The sequence below is a fragment of the Vulpes vulpes genome, chromosome 4, assembly GCF_048418805.1.
Source record: "Vulpes vulpes isolate BD-2025 chromosome 4, VulVul3, whole genome shotgun sequence".
Taxonomy (NCBI): Eukaryota; Metazoa; Chordata; class Mammalia; order Carnivora; family Canidae; genus Vulpes; species Vulpes vulpes.
Genome location: NC_132783.1, coordinates 18,098,632 through 18,115,638, shown reverse-complemented (window position 1 = coordinate 18,115,638; position 17,007 = coordinate 18,098,632). Strand labels below are relative to the sequence as shown.

At 33.4% G+C, this 17,007-nt stretch overlaps 1 protein-coding gene across 16 annotated transcripts in view; it reads left to right on the top strand.

Annotated features, from left to right (window-relative positions):
- BLTP1 (bridge-like lipid transfer protein family member 1) overlaps window positions 1-17,007 on the top strand; it is a 213,236-nt gene that overhangs the window by 179,756 nt on the left and 16,473 nt on the right. For 5 of the 16 annotated variants that reach the window (XM_072755305.1, XM_072755315.1, XM_072755306.1 and 2 more), the window contains 10 exons: window positions 530-592; window positions 2,653-2,906; window positions 3,473-3,688; window positions 5,227-5,407; window positions 5,923-6,124; window positions 7,822-7,983; window positions 9,133-9,272; window positions 10,439-10,640; window positions 13,918-14,118; window positions 14,900-15,079. In XM_072755305.1, coding sequence (XP_072611406.1) covers window positions 530-592; window positions 2,653-2,906; window positions 3,473-3,688; window positions 5,227-5,407; window positions 5,923-6,124; window positions 7,822-7,983; window positions 9,133-9,272; window positions 10,439-10,640; window positions 13,918-14,118; window positions 14,900-15,079 — 1,801 coding nt within the window. The remainder of the gene's footprint in view (window positions 1-529; window positions 593-2,652; window positions 2,907-3,472; window positions 3,689-5,226; window positions 5,408-5,922; window positions 6,125-7,821; window positions 7,984-9,132; window positions 9,273-10,438; window positions 10,641-13,917; window positions 14,119-14,899; window positions 15,080-17,007) is intronic. The other 11 variants (XM_072755318.1, XM_072755310.1, XM_072755317.1 and 8 more) reach the window with 3 other exon arrangements.

The following is a 17,007-nucleotide window of genomic DNA, read 5'->3' as shown; positions in this document are numbered from 1 at the left end:
TTATTATTTGTTAAAGAGACACCGGTGCCAAATAATTTTAGTAATTATGAAATTATAGTAGTTATGAAGTTTCAAAATATGAATTCCTACCTACAATGAAAGTGAGTATTGTGATAGGTGAAGTGTCTATAAATTACCAAACAGGGCATCCCTGTGTGTTATCATTTGAGAGTCATGCTGCTCATGTTAGTGTTTCACCTAGAATAAAGATCCCATTCTGCTTGCTCTTAGGTAGAAAGTCTTTGTCGAATAATATTCCTTTCATGTATGAATCCACATTAAATTAGGTCTTATAGACAAGCATAGTTGTAGAATGTTTGTACTTAGGTATTTATCTTATGTATTTAGTTCATATAGAAGTAATAGCAGAAACCAGAAGTCAAAAGGTCAGCTTAAAAGTTATATTTAATTTTATATATGTTAAAATTTATGTTAACACATTTATTTTGTTTTTTGAATGTTTGCTTTTAAACCATTGTTTTTTTGTTTTTCATAAGTTTTTATATATTTTCTTATTATTTTAATTAAGTTGAAAAAAACAATATGGGGAAGTACGCCACAATCCAGCTGTCCTGGGGAAGGGTATTTTCAGGTACTTATTAAGAACAACATAAATTTTGCTTTAAAACTGATTAACCGCCCTAAAAATCTGCTTTCAAAACATCTTTCTCTCATTTTATACTAAACTCAGACCTCAAAAATATTTTACATAAAGCTTTAAGATTGTTTCAATTCTTTTTCATCATATATGTTTTATAAGCTCTTGCATGGATAGATTTTAGTTCTGTACTTCTTTGTATAATACTAATTATTGAATCTCCAAAATTATAGACTAAATCAGCTTACCAAATTAGCCAAATCATAAATCAAAACCTGCTGTTTATTATTTATTTGCTAATCCCTAAGCAAATCTCTTTCCTCTACATTCAACCACAAAATAAATCTTTTCTTTAAAAAAATTTTTTAACTAATTGAAACTAGAATCAAACTTCTCTCAGGACAACAAATTAACCATTGAATGTTATTTCTTTGGAGTCACTGTATACATATAAAAAACCATATATGTATAAAAACAATCCATTTAAAAATTATTCTGTTCAAAACAGTGTGGAAAATGTGCTACGCAGGCATTTATAAGTTGAATAAACATTTTTATGAACCATATATTTTCCCTAAATATAAGTCATGCCAAGATAGTTGAATTTTAAAAATATATCTGTATACTAGGCATATAAATCTTTGTCTAGGAATTTTCTGTCAAGTTTCATTAAAAACTGGTACTTATTCCACGTACATCTTGTTTCTCTGCCCTCTTACACTATAGTCTTAGTACATATCCTGTAGTTACACTGAATTTAGTCAAAATAAATTTTAAGACGATGAGATTATAGGGAGCTTGATAAACATGCCCTTTTTCTCTAAAAATGCAAATAAATGGAAATAAATCATTTACAGAACTGAATCAAGGGCCTCTCCTAATTGACTTTTCCCCATCCAACTTTTTTTATGGAGACATATAACATTATATCAGTTTCAGATGTAAAACTAATGATTTGATTTATGAGTATATTTTGAAATGATTAAGTAATTCTTAAAGGCATCAGTATTTGAATTGGTTCAAGTCCTATTTTTTTTAAATAGTATAGGCTATTTGTAAAAAAAAAAAAAGCATATAAAAATAAAAAGTTATAAAATAGATCATTAGGGCGTGGGTAAATATAAAATCAATATAAAACAGATATTCACACAAATTCTTCAATTTTAAAAATTGAAGGTATTCTGATAAAATCTGTTTTACTTATTTATCAAATAACATATCATAAAAAGTGAGGAAAAGCTGGATTCTGCATGTTTGAAATTTTTATTACAGTATTCTGTCTTCATGTATCTAATTTTCTTGTATCTAATAGCATCAATAAATTGCATTACCTTGCACATTATACTTTACAAAGGCTTATCACATTTTCAAAGGATATTTAAGCAACTCTCAAAATTGGGAATATAAATTAGATCATAGAAAATTTTATTGTTTTGGTGTTTTTTTTTATCTACTTAAATACAATGGCCTCCTGGTATGATTCTCAGCGACATAGTGTGTATAATAAACCATTCACCTTAAAAATAGTATTCTTAAGTTTGATTATCTTTAACTACATAACGATTGGGGCATCACTCTTCAACCAATTAGCAACTCATTTTTAGAAGCTACCTATAAAAAGCCAGAAACATGAAGTACTTTCTGTACAGACACTGCATGCTCTGTCATCACTAATTGCTCTCTTGCCCCTCTGATTTACAGTTGATTGCATTATTTGCTTTGTCTCCACAGCATGTTTAACTTTGCTTAAAGAATTATACAATATGTGCTAATTAACAGGTTGATATAGGCTTATATACAGTAAAATTTCACTCAATTTCACACTAATTTTAGTATGTCAGTAGTGTGACTTTCTGTGGAATGATCTGCTTCCTTCCTTGGTGTGCCATTTCAAATGTTCGTAAATCTGGCTTTCTTTCAGTTTAGAGTGAAGAAATTCAATTCTGAGAGAATTTTAAATGCTTAAACATATATTTTTTCTTTTCTTTTTTTTAATTAAGAAGAGATGTATAACATAAACCTGATTCACGTCTTCTCTTTTTATAATCAATCAGTTTCCAGAGGAGACAGAACTAGACCTTTTGTCAGTAACCATTGAAGGTCCATCCCATTACTCCTCAAACAGTGAAGGATCATATTCCGTGTTCAGTTCTGCCAAAACTCCAGGAGGCTATTCATCAGGCATTCCTTTCCAACCTGAAGAGGGCCGACGGGATGACAGTTTGTCTTCTTCTAGTGAAGATTCTGAGAAGGATGAAAAGGACGAAGACCATGAGAGGGAAAGGTTTTATATTTACAGGAAACCCTCGTAAGTGGCCTTTTTGTTTTGAGACCTGTGGGTAGTATTTCAAAGTCTAGAACTGAGCTTTAAGGTTTTATGTGTAACTGTTAACTTTTATAGAAAAAAAAAATCTTAATGTGCCTAGCCACAGGAAGACTGAGACATAGCCATAGTTTACTAATGTAGTTTAGCTCTATATGGCATTATTTTTTTCTTTCCCTATTCTTCAGTCTTTTAATAAAATCAGGAAAATAGCACTTTACAATTTGCAAAAATGAAATCTCCTCAAAAATGTAGAACATAGTTCATACACTGATATTCAGACCCCTTACTAGCAGTGATTGAGCCTCTGTCCTCAGCACCTAGCACGTTGCCTGGGACATAATAGTTACTGAGTGCATGATTGTTGAATAAAATGTGACTCCATCAAACTCAGAAAAAACTTCAAATAATATGAGCTAGTTGAGTAATAAGTGTGGATTTATAAAACAGTATATTTGTTTATAGACTCTTGGTCACATAACATTAGGAAATAGTTTGTTGAAAATTCTTGCAATTTAATACAATGTAATGATTGGTTGTTCTTTCCCTAGACATACATCTCGTAAAAAAGCAACAGGCTTTGCTGCTGTTCATCAGCTATTTACAGAACGCTGGCCCACAGCTCCAGTCAACCGAAGTCTTAGTGGCACAGCCACAGAGAGAAATATTGACTTTGAACTTGATATACGGGTTGAAATTGATAGTGGAAAATGTGTTCTCCACCCAACTACCCTTCTACAAGAGCATGATGATATAAGCTTGAGAAGGTAAGAAATTAGTCAGGAAAGGGTACATGTAACTTCATTTGTTAGAACTACTATTGATATATATCACTGAATTACAAACAGCTTTTTCATCCATGACCCAAAATGCAGATTTAAAGAGTGGATTTAATCATAGTTGTAAATTTGAGTGGTTATTTTGTATAACATATTATTTCTTTAAATAAGTATATAAAATTTTCTGGCAACTAGAAATGCATGTCTGCTTTAGATTCTAGCAATTTAATTAAAAGAGTTGTATCTTTGGAATTATCCTTTAAACAAGCATGGATTTCTCAGTCTCTGTTCTTGTATTATGGACATTTCTATTTTAAAGAACAGTGCAGTACTCAAAGAGATCTTGAGGTTTTTTTTCCCCCTTAAAATAAGTTTATTTAAGTATAAAGTGAGTTGAAAAATAGAAGTGTCTCGGGGCCTTCCCAGGCAGGTGTGTCCTCCCGGGGCAGGTCCCCTGGTGGTCATGGGGGCCCCTTGAGGCTGTGCTGCCTCTAGGAGCAGGGCGAGGAGTCAGGAGCAGGGTGAGGAGTCATCAGAATCAGAGCCGTGCCAGTGGTGCCCAGGCCTCACAGGAGCTGGGGACAGTGGAGAGGCCACCCTGATTATTTAGAGTTTTGATGAATTCAAAAAGAAATAGAGATTGGGAAACTAGGACAAAGAGGTCTCAGTATACTGAGATATAGGATATAGCTGCAGCTTTACCATTTGTCTCCATCATTGAAAAAGTGGTGGTACAAACAGGCTTAAGATTAGATTATTTTTTTCTTTGAATTTTTGCTTTTCTTTCCTAATGTTAAAAAGAGCTAAAGAAAATAATAATTGAGGGGGTAGGTGGGGAGTGAGTGGATATGCTGATTTTTAAAAAGGGCAGAATGCTGACAATTGTGGAAGCTGGGGAGATGGAGCCACAGGAGTTCACAGTATACCATTCTGTTTACTTTTTGCATGTTTGAAATTTTTCATAATGAAAGATTTTAGGGACACCTGGCTGGCTTGGTCCATAGAGCATGTAACTTGATCCTCAGGGTCATGAGTTTGAGCTCCATGTTAGGTATAAAGATTATATATATATATATTTAATTTTTTTAATGGTCTATTTGTCTAAGGAAGGTGTTATAAAATGCGAAGATAAAAAGGCACTTGAACAGTTAAATTCCTACAAATGTGTAGAAGTAATGATAAAAAGCATGTTAATTCAGTACAATAAATTGCTGATATTCAGCTGGTTTTGCTTATGTAAAGGGCAATTTCTTTTGGCTCAACATAATATGTTCATATGAAACAGCTAGGACCTCAGGAAAGACTAAAGGTGACGACTGCCCTATGTGGTTATGGAGCATACAACACGAACATCATCTATGCATGCTGTTAACCAGTTTAGCTACAGACACTGATGAGCTTTACTTCTTCAACTTTATTAATGAAGGATTACATCCTACTTACTGTATAAATAAAAGTTGGATTCTAAACAAAAGGAGATAAATGTCCTTTTTTAAAAAAGATAAAAATCATTTTTCTATTTATAGGAGTTATGATAGAAGTTCCAGGAGTTTAGATCAAGATTCTCCTTCAAAAAAGAAGAAGTTTCAGACTAATTATGCTTCTACCACCCATTTAATGACTGGCAAGAAAGTGCCATCATCTCTGCAGACAAAGCCTAGTGATTTAGAAACAACAGTATTTTACATTCCTGGAGTTGATGTAAAGGTAAAAAAACCTAAAAGTCTAGGATTAAATTATTCTAAGCACTGTTTATTTTCTATTGTACAGGTTCTTCCTTTACTGATTATATTAAAGTGAGACTTTCCAACATTTTTCTGTGATGTAGCTATATTCTAAACATAAGAAGATCCAATTTCAGGTTGCCCCTTTTACAGAGCTTTTCCATTAAAATTTAGCAGTAAGAAGTTAACTTTTTTATGCATTGATATTCCTAACATTTGATAAACCTTTCCTAGTCCAACTTTAAACACCTATTTTTTTAGATTTTAGAATTATAGAATCCTATAACATTAAGCTAGAAAGAACTTATTATCTGGGATGACTTTTTCAATTTTAAATGAAAAACAACTAAGAATCTTGCTAGTATCACAGTGTTGACTTGTAAAAACTGGAACTGGGTCTTCTGACTCCTGGATGTTCTTTCTTCCACATTTTGTACATTTGTTGGTTTTTCTCACCTTCATTATTTTAATTTTAAAAGTTTATTTGTCTTAATACAGTTGCATTACAATTCCAAGACACTAAAGACCGAATCACCCAATGCCTCCAGAGGATCTTCCTTGCCAAGAACCCTCTCTAAAGAGTCCAAGCTGTATGGTATGAAAGATAGTGCACCATCTCCTCCTTCTCCTCCTTTACCTTGCACTGTCCAGAGCAAGACTAACACCTTACTTCCTCCCCAACCCCCACCTATTCCCTCAGGTATTTCAGGAAAATATACTTTATTTTTAATTTTTTTGGCAACTTTTTAGTCATCACCTACTTCCTACTTGCTCTATTGAGAATTTCTTGCAAATTCACATGTTAAAGAAAAAAAATAACATAAACTTGTCAATAATGACTCCATAAAGTTCACATATGGAAGAGTGGCCCAACGACTTTTGGCTATTTTTCAAACTGATACTACCTTAGAATATCAATGTTAAAAGAAACTTAATATACTAAATAGTTTATTTATTTAACTTTTTAGATCTATTTATGTAGAAAAATTTTTATCTAGTTCATATTTGGGAGCTAGATGAAAACATTAGACTTATACATTTAAGACAAAGTACATTGGTCTTAACCACATTTGTTAATCATCTATTATTGCATAATAAATGATCCCAAATCTGGTGGCTTATAACCTCAAACACAGTTTGTGTGGATCAGAAATTCAGGAGCAGTTTGGCTGGTGAATCTAACTTCACAGTTTTTCATAACATTGCAGTCAAGATGTTGGCTAAGGCTGCAGTCATCAGAGTGCTCAACAGGGTCTGGAAAATCTACTTCTAGCACATCCCATTCATATGGTGGGCAAACTGGTGCTTTAGTTCCTCCTCTACTGGGCTGCTTGAGTGTTTTCATAACAAAGGAGCTAACTTTCCTCAAAAGGGATGATCCAAAAGAGAACATGGCTTAAAGTTGCAGTATCTTTTGTGGCTTAGCCTCAGAAGTCATAAACCATCACTTCCACAATATCATACTGAGCATACAGGTCAGCCTTATTCAGTGCAGGAGAGAACTACACAAGGGCATGGATATCAGGAGGCAAGGACCACTAGAAGCTATTTTGGAATCTGACTACCACACCACATGAATAAGACCTTATATATATAGTAGAATTTAAAAAAAGGGGGGTGGGGAGGAATATCAGACTGGGCAAGAATTAGTTCAAAATATTTCATTTGAGAGATGGAATTTGATGTATAAATCTTTAAAATAGCTAATAAACATAATGCATATTTTTATATCACTTTCCAATTTCTAAGTCACATCTATGTCCAATAAGTGCAGGACAGATATTATTATCCCCATTTTATAAAGGAGGGAAGTATAGGTTCATAGAAGTTGAACTACTTTACTAGGTTTACAAAACTAGTATATGTTGAGGGTAGAAACTTAAGCCAAAGTTAGCTAAGTCTTGGTTAACTATTATATCCATTCTATTCACACAGAAATATTTGTTACATAGAAGGAAAAATGGATGGCAGTCCATGTAGGGAAGCACTATAAAGATCTACAAGCTAAGAAGAGCAGGAACATAGGAAAGCCTGAAAAAATTTTTCCTCACTTACCACAAGATGTTGTTATACTTCTCTATGTCTTAAGTAGACAAAATAATGCTAAATGAGATACTAAACAAATTATAAACTTGAAAAACTGAAGCAACATTTGTGACCTAGAGCAAGTAGGAATAACTATTGTATTATATGCATCATAAATTATCTTTATATTCTTATATTAATATATCATATTTCTATCAATCTGCTATTTTTATTGCATTCTTGTATGGTTTAGGTATAAGGTGCTTCACCTGATTAAACTGTCATATGTAGTTTTCTCACAAAATTTCTCACAAAATTATTATATGTTGTGTGGGAACTATTAAATTCACCTCACATTTGTAAATGTTCTAGCCAAAGGAAAAGGAAGTGGAGGAGTAAAAACAGCCAAATTATATGCTTGGGTGGCACTTCAGTCATTGCCAGAAGAAATGGTTATTAGTCCCTGCCTATTAGACTTCCTGGAAAAAGCTCTGGAAACTATCCCAATTACACCAATTGAAAGGAATTATACAAGTAAGTATCCTCCTTAGATATTTACTTCCCCATCACAATTTTTTTTTCTATAGAAAGGACAAGCACAGAGTGCTTTGTGGGGGTGCTTAGGGAGGAGGAGAAAGAGAATCTTAAGCAGGCTCCATGCCCCAAACAGAGCCCAGTGTGGGCCTTGATCTCAGGATGCTGAGATCATGACCTGAGCTGAAATTAAGTCGGATACTCAACCGACTGAGCCGTCCAGGCACCATTCTATCACATAATACTTTCAAAATTCTATTTCTTAGAAGGATTTGTAATGCTATTATATATTATTATATAATATATTCAGTGATCAAGAATTATAAAACTGGGACACCTGGCGGCTCAATGATTTGGCGCCTGCCTTCGGCCCAGGGTGTGATCCTGGAGACCTGGGATCGAGTCCCGCATCGGGCTCCCTGCATGGAGCCTGCTTCTCTCTCTCTGCCTCTTTCTCTGCCTGTGTTTCTGCCTCTCTCTCTGTATCTCTCATGAATAAATAAATAAAATCTTTAAAAAAAAAAAGAATTATAGAACTGAAAAAGAACTTGAGAAATCATCTAGTCCTTGTTTACAAAAAAAGAAATTAAGTCCTGGTGAGATTAAATGATTTTCCCATGGCCACAGCTAGTTAATGACAAAATTAACATCCTTAATTCCTATATTAGCTTCCCTCTTGACTGGAAACTTCTTGAGGCTTAATTTTCTTTGTACAGTGTTTGTTATAATAGCAGGGAAGTCAGAATTTGGAGAAATGAGCAAGAGGTTTGAATAGGGAAAGATATATAGAATGATTGGCTATAGAAGTATGTTTCGGTGTGTTCATACCCCTGATATCAGTACTAGCATGAGAGAAAGGATCTTTTAATAAACAGTTTGCCCAGAGTGCCTGAGTGGCACAGTCAGTTAAGCATCCAACTATTGATTTTGGCTCAGGTCATGATCTGAGGGTCATGAGATGGAATCTTCCATCTGTGCTCCACACTGAGCATTGAATCTGCTTAAGATTCTCTCTCTCTCCCTCTCCTTCTGCTCCTCCCAATGTGCTCACTTGCATGCTCTAACACACTCTCTCAAAGAAATAAATAAATCTTTAAAAAAGTAAATGTTTTGTCTATGGCCTAATAACAGAACTAAATATTTTAACAGCTGTAAGTTCACAAGATGAAGATATGGGACATTTTGAAATACCAGATCCTATGGAAGAATCGACAACATCATTAGTATCATCTTCAACATCTGCTTACTCTTCCTTCCCTGTAGATGTTGTGGTTTATGTACGAGTTCAGGTGATATATTTCATTTATTCCTTTTTATTTTAAAGAAAAATGTTTTTCTTAAGTTTATTTGAATATTTCCACCATTATTTCCCTTGAAGTTTCTTTAACCTTGGGTTCGTGGATCTTTAGTATTACTTATTATGACTTAGAGACAGCCAGAACCTCTGGGAAATATATGTACAATTTTATGTATGTATTTACTTTTCTGCTGAGGAGCTTCATAGATATCTGGGCCTTCAAAATCTCTTACTTTTTGGCAAAAATAAAAATGTGTAAATTAAAGTTAAAACCTTTTTTTTTCTTTTTTTTTTTCTTTCTTTTTTTTTTTTTTTAGAATTTTATACCCTTTTTTATTATGGCACCTGTATTTCTTGCCATTATGGTCCTTTTTGGGCTAACATAAAGTGTAATTGAGATGTAAGTCACACATAAGTACCTTTGTTAAATTTTTGCTAACAAAAAGTTACAGAATTTTTATTTAATACTTTATTGTAAAATGCAGTCTTATCAGCAGCCCTTTGGTAGTGTATATTAGCATCTGATTGAGTCCATTTATTAAAGAGGATTTGAAAACTACTTGTAACCAAACTTCAGGTTTCAGCTTACTTTCAACTAAAATTAGATAATCTCAAGAATAAAGCAACACTAATGGTCATCTGTCCAAATTGTTTTCTACAATAGCAGTTTGGCCAAAAGGGCTTCAGTCTGGAGTTTTGCATTAGCCTTTTGAATATATGATGAAATCATGTAATGGGTGAGGTCTTGAGAGTTTATAAAACTTGTATTATTACAATAGCATTTGTATATGCAACAGCTTTTTAAAAACTTTAGGAGGTATTATTTCCTTTAAGAAAAGGTTGATTATGAACAAGTATAATGTGAATATAGATATCTTTAATGTTCTGAATTATCTAAATGTCTAAATATGTATCACTCAGAGGTGACTTCTCAAATTTTTAGATTTTTTAAAATACCATTTTTAAATATATTTTGGTTAATATATCATGTATCTGAAAAAGCTAGGACATTAAACACAAAATTCTTTTTAAGTATCAAATAATTTGCAATATGGGGACTGAAATGGAAATTAATTGTATTTTTTAGAATCCAGTGTGAATTTTTTTAACTAATACCTAGTAAAAAACATTTTTCTTTTGGTTTTCTGCACTTGTTAGCCTTCACAGATCAAGTTTAGCTGTTTACCAGTATCAAGAGTAGAATGCATGCTAAAGCTGCCATCCTTGGACTTGGTGTTTTCCTCAAACCGTGGAGAGCTGGAGACTTTAGGGACTACATATCCCACAGAGACTTTATCCCCTGGAGGTAATGCTACTCAGAGTGGAACAAAGACCTCTGCAAGCAAATCTGGAATACCAGGTATAGAAATGCTCTTTTATTCCACTGTTATAAAGCCAAATATTGTTTTTAAATAAATATTTTAATAGTAATTAGTATATATTTCTAAAAAATTAAATTTGGGAAAGGAGAATATTTGAGAATTAGAGTATTTATAGAAAAATATATAGAGATCAAAGTTTAGTATATTTTGGTATGAGTGAATGGCAGTTGGATAGCATTTTTTGATTGGCTTGAATGTACACACAACAAGCACTATGAAATAACTATCATACATTTAAGTATCTTTGAATGCTTTATTTTATGCTCTATTTTTACATTTAAGAGCAATCAGTCTTACAAATGGAAAATAAGAAATATATTATCATGCAAGAATTTATCACAGTAAATTGAAGTTGTATGAGGTGTAGTTTATGTGTTTGTGTATTTAATTATAATTTTATATATATATGTGTTTGTTTATTGATAAATTTTGTTGCCTAACTCAAATGTTTATATCATGGAAGGTTTTGTTTTTAAAATACAACCAGTGATTTCCTGGTAAGATAGTCACTGTTCACTGTATTAAAGCTCAGTGTCATTTCTGCCCTAAAAATCAGAGAGAGATCACATATGCAAATGATAAAGATTTACTGAAGACTCTTAAAGAGACTGGAATGTATGAAAATTGATAAGAAGAGAACTCTTAAAACAGTGGTTCATAACTGCGGTAAAAAGCCCCCAAGTGATATTTGATTTCAATGTCAGAAGACACTGAAAAATGGCTAAAGCAAAACATTTGCTTTGCTGTATGAATCTTTGAAAGTCTTCCTCATAAAATATGAAAACAAAACGTTGACATTTTAGAAATAAATTTTTGCTAATGTGATTGCCTACTGTCACACTTACCTCCAAAATATTGCTGTTTGGGACACCTGGGTGGCTCAGCGGATGAGTCTCTGCCTTTGGCTCAGGGCCTGTCCTGGGATCGAGTACCACACCCGGCTCCCCGCATGGAGCCTGCTTCTCCCTCTGCCAGTATCTCTGCCCCTCTCTCTTTCTCTGTGTCTCTCATGAATAAATAAATAAAATCTTTAAAAAGATATATTGCTGTTGGAATTGTGTTGTAGTTTATAAAATATTGGAGTGGTAGTGTCATTTTTTTGAAAATATTTTTTGATTATAAAATTAACTCACTGTTCACTATAGAGGTTAAAGAAAACAAGAGTGCTAAAAATGAAAATAATATTCTTTTATTGTAGATAACCAGTAGTATCACTTCCTACCTACTCTCCAGCATTTTTATAGATACAGTCCTCTTCCCAGGCAAAATTTAAATATGATCTCTTTTATGTGTCTTTTGAAAAGTTAAAGTATAGGTTTTCCCAAACTATTAAATACTCATCTCTAAAATAACTTTACAAAAATTTAAAAAAATTAATGATAGGGGTGATACTCCATCATTTTGATCATTTAAGACTCCCCAGGCTTTTTGTTTTCTATTTTGTAAATAATATTGAGATGAATATCTTTGTATATAAATCAGCATCCTTAGGATAAATTCTTAAAAGTGGAATTCCTAAATCAGAAAGAATGAACATTTTTAAAGTGTTTGATAGTTTTACTGTTCCAGTGAATATGAGATGTCTGCATTCTCACCACAGTGTGCGTAGATTGCAAGCTCACTGTATTCTTCCCAACATTATGCTTTAAATTTATTTTTAATCATTGTTAATGTGATGGACTGAAATGAGGTTTTATTTTGTGTGTTATTTCCATATTGGCTAAGGAGAGAGGGAGATAAATATGCCCCTGTCCATTTCTCTGTTGGGAGAATCACTTGTTTTCTTAATGACAAAATGTCACAAATTACTGACACTTATTAGAGTAGTATATACATGTACCGTGCTAAGTATATGTAGTGAAAGGAATATGAAATGAACAACTAGGGGTGCATGGGTGGCTCAGTAGTTGAGCGTCTGCCTTTGGCTCAGGTCATGATCCTGAGATCCTGGGATCAAGTCCCACATTGGGCTCCTTGTGGGGAGCCTGCTTCTCCCTCTGCCTATGTCTCCACCTCTCTCTCTGTGTCTCTCATGAATTAATAAATCTTAAAAAAAAGAGAAAGGAATGAGCAACTATTTTTATGTCCACATTTTGATTCTTTATAAAATAAAAAAATGAAGTAGCATCCCTCATTTTATTATTGTAAAACATGCAAGAAGAATTATGATGAGAATAAATGTATAAGAAGTATAGGTTATGACAATATCCATTCTTTAAAAGGATCTTTATTGAACTTTACTGGTTTCCAGGTCAGTGCTGGGGGTTGAATAGATGGTAGTGAACCTAGCTAGCAGATATAATTCTGCTGATGTGGAACCGAAGTGAAATCTGGTGAAACAGACAATAAGCAAACTAGCATTTTTTTTTTTTTTTAGTGTTTATTTATTTATGATAGTCACACAGAGAGAGAGAGAGGCAGAGACATAGGCAGAGGGAGAAGTAGGCTCCATGCACCGGGAGCCCGACGTGGGACTCAATCCTGGGTCTCCAGGATCACGCCCTGGGCCAAAGGCAGGCGCTAAACCCCTGCACCACCCGGGGATCCCCAAACTAGCATATTTTAAATGTGAAGTAGGTGAGTATGAGTTAGCCAAGCAGAGAGTTAGGATGATGAACACTTTAATTAGAGAATACAAAATCCATGAAGCAAGAAAGAATTTGACAAGTTTAAAAAACAAAGACAAAGAAGTAGTGTAAGTGGAATGTGGCAAACAAAGGTAGATTGGTATGAAAAAGATTTAGAGAGATGGGAAAGAGCCAGATCATGTGGCTTAAACATGAGGACACTTGCTTCTTCCCAGAGAAAGATCTTTACCTTTCTGCATTTGTCTACCTTGCTCTGTTTCTACTGCTTGGTACTTAAATGTGGACTCTGGTTATACTATTTGGATGTTTTATAGTTTGTTTTCTTCCCCCTTCACTTAAGCCCCAACTATTCTGTGCCTCTTCCACTGCTTACTTCCAGTGGAGCAAAGAAGAAAAGAAACAGGAAACCATGGAGTTAGCCAATCATATATCTAAATAATTGTTTCAAAGATGAGCAAAGTATTCAACCCTGGTTAATAGAATAAATTAATTGAAAAGTAAATCTAAATATTTTGATTTCAAGGTTTTAGATCTATTGATCAATTAATGTTTGAATATTGCCATTTTAATTTCAGGTCTTGTTTGTCTCTTAAGAATATATTAAGTGACAGGCTTTTAAAATTTCCTGTGGCTTATAAATATTTTGGATTTCTTGTGTTCACTATAGGTTCATCAGGCCTAGGCAGCCCTCTTGGCAGAAGTCGACATAGTAGTAGTCAATCGGATCTGACCAGTTCTAGCAGCAGTTCATCTGGTTTGAGCTTCACTGCATGCATGTCTGACTTTTCCCTTTACGTGTTTCATCCATATGGAGCAGGGAAACAAAAAACTGCTGTTTCTGGGCTCACGCCTGGATCCGGAGGACTAGGTATACTTAGAGTGTTTTCATCTTTTTGAATTTATAGCACTTTTTCAAGCTTTGATCTTTTCAGAAATCATAATAACTTTAATAATGGATATAAAACAAGATCAGAAACTTTATTTTTCCTCTTAGTAGTATCGATCCTGTCTCTACAGAAGTAGAACTATGAAATAAAGAATTCAGATGAATTAATTAAACAAGAATTTTAAAACAATATTTTGTAAGTGACATATGCAGCACAATACTCTTTAGATTTAAGTGGAAATTTATGTTACTTAAATGTTTAAATGTTTCACCAAATCATTATTTGTAGAAGAAATTATATTCTACAAATAATAAGTTTTTAAAGTATGTACATCACATCTGTCAATTTTAAATGAAACCACCTTCTGCTGTTGCTTCTTCTCCTTCTTGCCATTATTTAACCAACTTAAATTTCACTGCCATTTTAAAGGCAGATTTACCACTAAAAATTTATGAGATGTTGATACTAGTGAATGTCTCTTGATTTACTTAGAGAAATAACAAAAACATACTCCATGTCAATGCTAGTTTTTGTTGGAGAAGTGTGAAAATCATTACTATTATTTATGGGCTGATACTATTAAACTATGGTTAAGAATACTAGTGCTCATTAGATCATTCTTCTTAAATTTTTACCTCACTTAAAGTGATTTTAATTGATGAAATATTCCAGTGTATTAGATAATTCATGAAACTAGATAGTTGCATATACATATATACATATATGTGTGTGTGTATGTCATGTTTTGTCTTTGTTTTAAAGGGAATGTGGATGAAGAACCCACTTCAGTCACTGGTCGAAAAGACTCACTCAGTATAAATCTTGAATTTGTAAAAGTGAGTTTGTCTCGGATAAGGCGTTCAGGAGGAGCCTCATTTTTTGAAAATCAGTCTGTAAGCAAGTCTGCAAGCAAAATGGACACTACACTAATCAATATATCTGGTACTTAATTGTATAGTTATAGTTTCTTAATTAAGATACTGTTTTTCAGAATTAAGAGCCTCTTTTTTAATTGTTTAAATATTAAATACATTTAATAATGTTAAGCTTTTAGTGATGATTTAAGTAGAGGAATAATAGTCTAGGCCAATGTGCTATCTCATTCCAAGTAATCAGTGTTAAGAATATGATTTCTAGATAAATGCATAGAAATATCACCCAAAGGCCAAAATATGCCTAGTTAAATCACTGAAAAATGCTTCTTTTCTTTACTTCTCTACCATGAATTGGTAAAATTTCTGATTTTTCATTAGCTAAGTTTTCTGATTATAAATTCTTAAGACACTAATAAGGATAAGGGTTAAAAAATTTGTACTTGGTGTTGTAAGATCTTAAATTGTGTACATGTGTATTGCTAGCTTTATAAATACCCATGGGCAAATCATTTGCTTATTTTCTTTATATTGCAATCTGATTATTTAAAATTAAATGCATGTGGAACATTTTGAATTCAGAGTACTATGGGAGTGAAAACTTTTAAAGTTATTAATTGTACAAATATAGTAAATACACTTATAGCTAATATTCATTCAACAAATATACACTGAACCCTGCTAGATGGAACTCTGCTAGATGATTCAGGAAACTGGCCTGAATAAGGAAAGGTCTTACAAGTAGACAAATGACAGTGCAGTGTGATTAATGCTGTAATGGAGGTTTACATAAAGAAACAAATTGTTTTATTCAAGAGATCAGAGAAGGCTTCATAAAAGAAATATTTGGCTAGATCTTCAAAATTCTGTAAAAAAAATTCTTGGCTATAGCAACATGGTATTTAATGATACAGAAGCATCAAAAAGTATGCTGTAGGATCATAACTTGGTTCACTCAAACAAAGCATAGGTATAACTGAACATTTAACTGGTTGTACAGTTCAGTGTCCCAAGGGAGAGAGGAATTGACTAGAGGTAATGCTGGTAAAACAGACAAGGACTAAATTGTTGGGAGACTTGTATGCCAGGCTAAAGAATAAGGATTTTGATTCTTTGGGTGATGAAAAGCCATAGGAGGTTTTCAAGAAATGTGATGACAACAATTGGACCAATATATTTACAAAACATTCAAAATTCTTACAAAAGGGCTGTATTGGTCCTTCTGACTTTTTTGTTGTTGTTCACCATAGCCTGTATGGCTATTCACTGGGATAACAGGAAGGGTAATTCATACAGTTTAGTTCCCTTTCCCACAATTTACAAGTATGAGAGAGCTAGGGGCACTTTTAGGCCTGGTCTGGTTTCCCTTTATAAAAAGAGGTGACTGCATCTCACAGGGCCTAAGGGGTAGTTCTCCAGTGGAAATGAGAAAATGATGCTCTCCCAGCAGTCAGCTTTAGATTTGGGGAAGAGGCAAAACAAAAACCCATGGGATCTCAATTGTGAGCTCTTCCCATGTTCCTTAAGCATACCAAATAGTAGCACATACACATTTTCAACAGCTTTGTGATTTTTCAGGGTCCCCTGTCCACATTAAAAAAATAAGTTACACAATAAGAAAAAAAAGATAAAGATAACAGCACTGTTAAAGATAACAGCACTGTATTGTACACTTAAAAATCTGTGAAGACAAAGAAAAATCTGTGGAGATAGATCTCATTTTAAGTGTTCTTACCATACACATAGAAATTGTATATGGATTATAAAATAACGTTTACATTTTAAAAAAAGAAATGAGATGATGCTTCAGATTGGTGTTTTAGAAAGAGTCGATGGCAGCATGAAAAATGGGAGAGATGCTTGCAAAGGCTGTTTAGACCAAGCAATAGGGAGTGAAGCCCTGAACTATAACAATAAAAAAGAAGAAGGAATGGTTTTAAGAGAAATAGAATCCACAACCTCGAGGACAAGTTGTATAAGGTGTGGAGGAGACAAGGA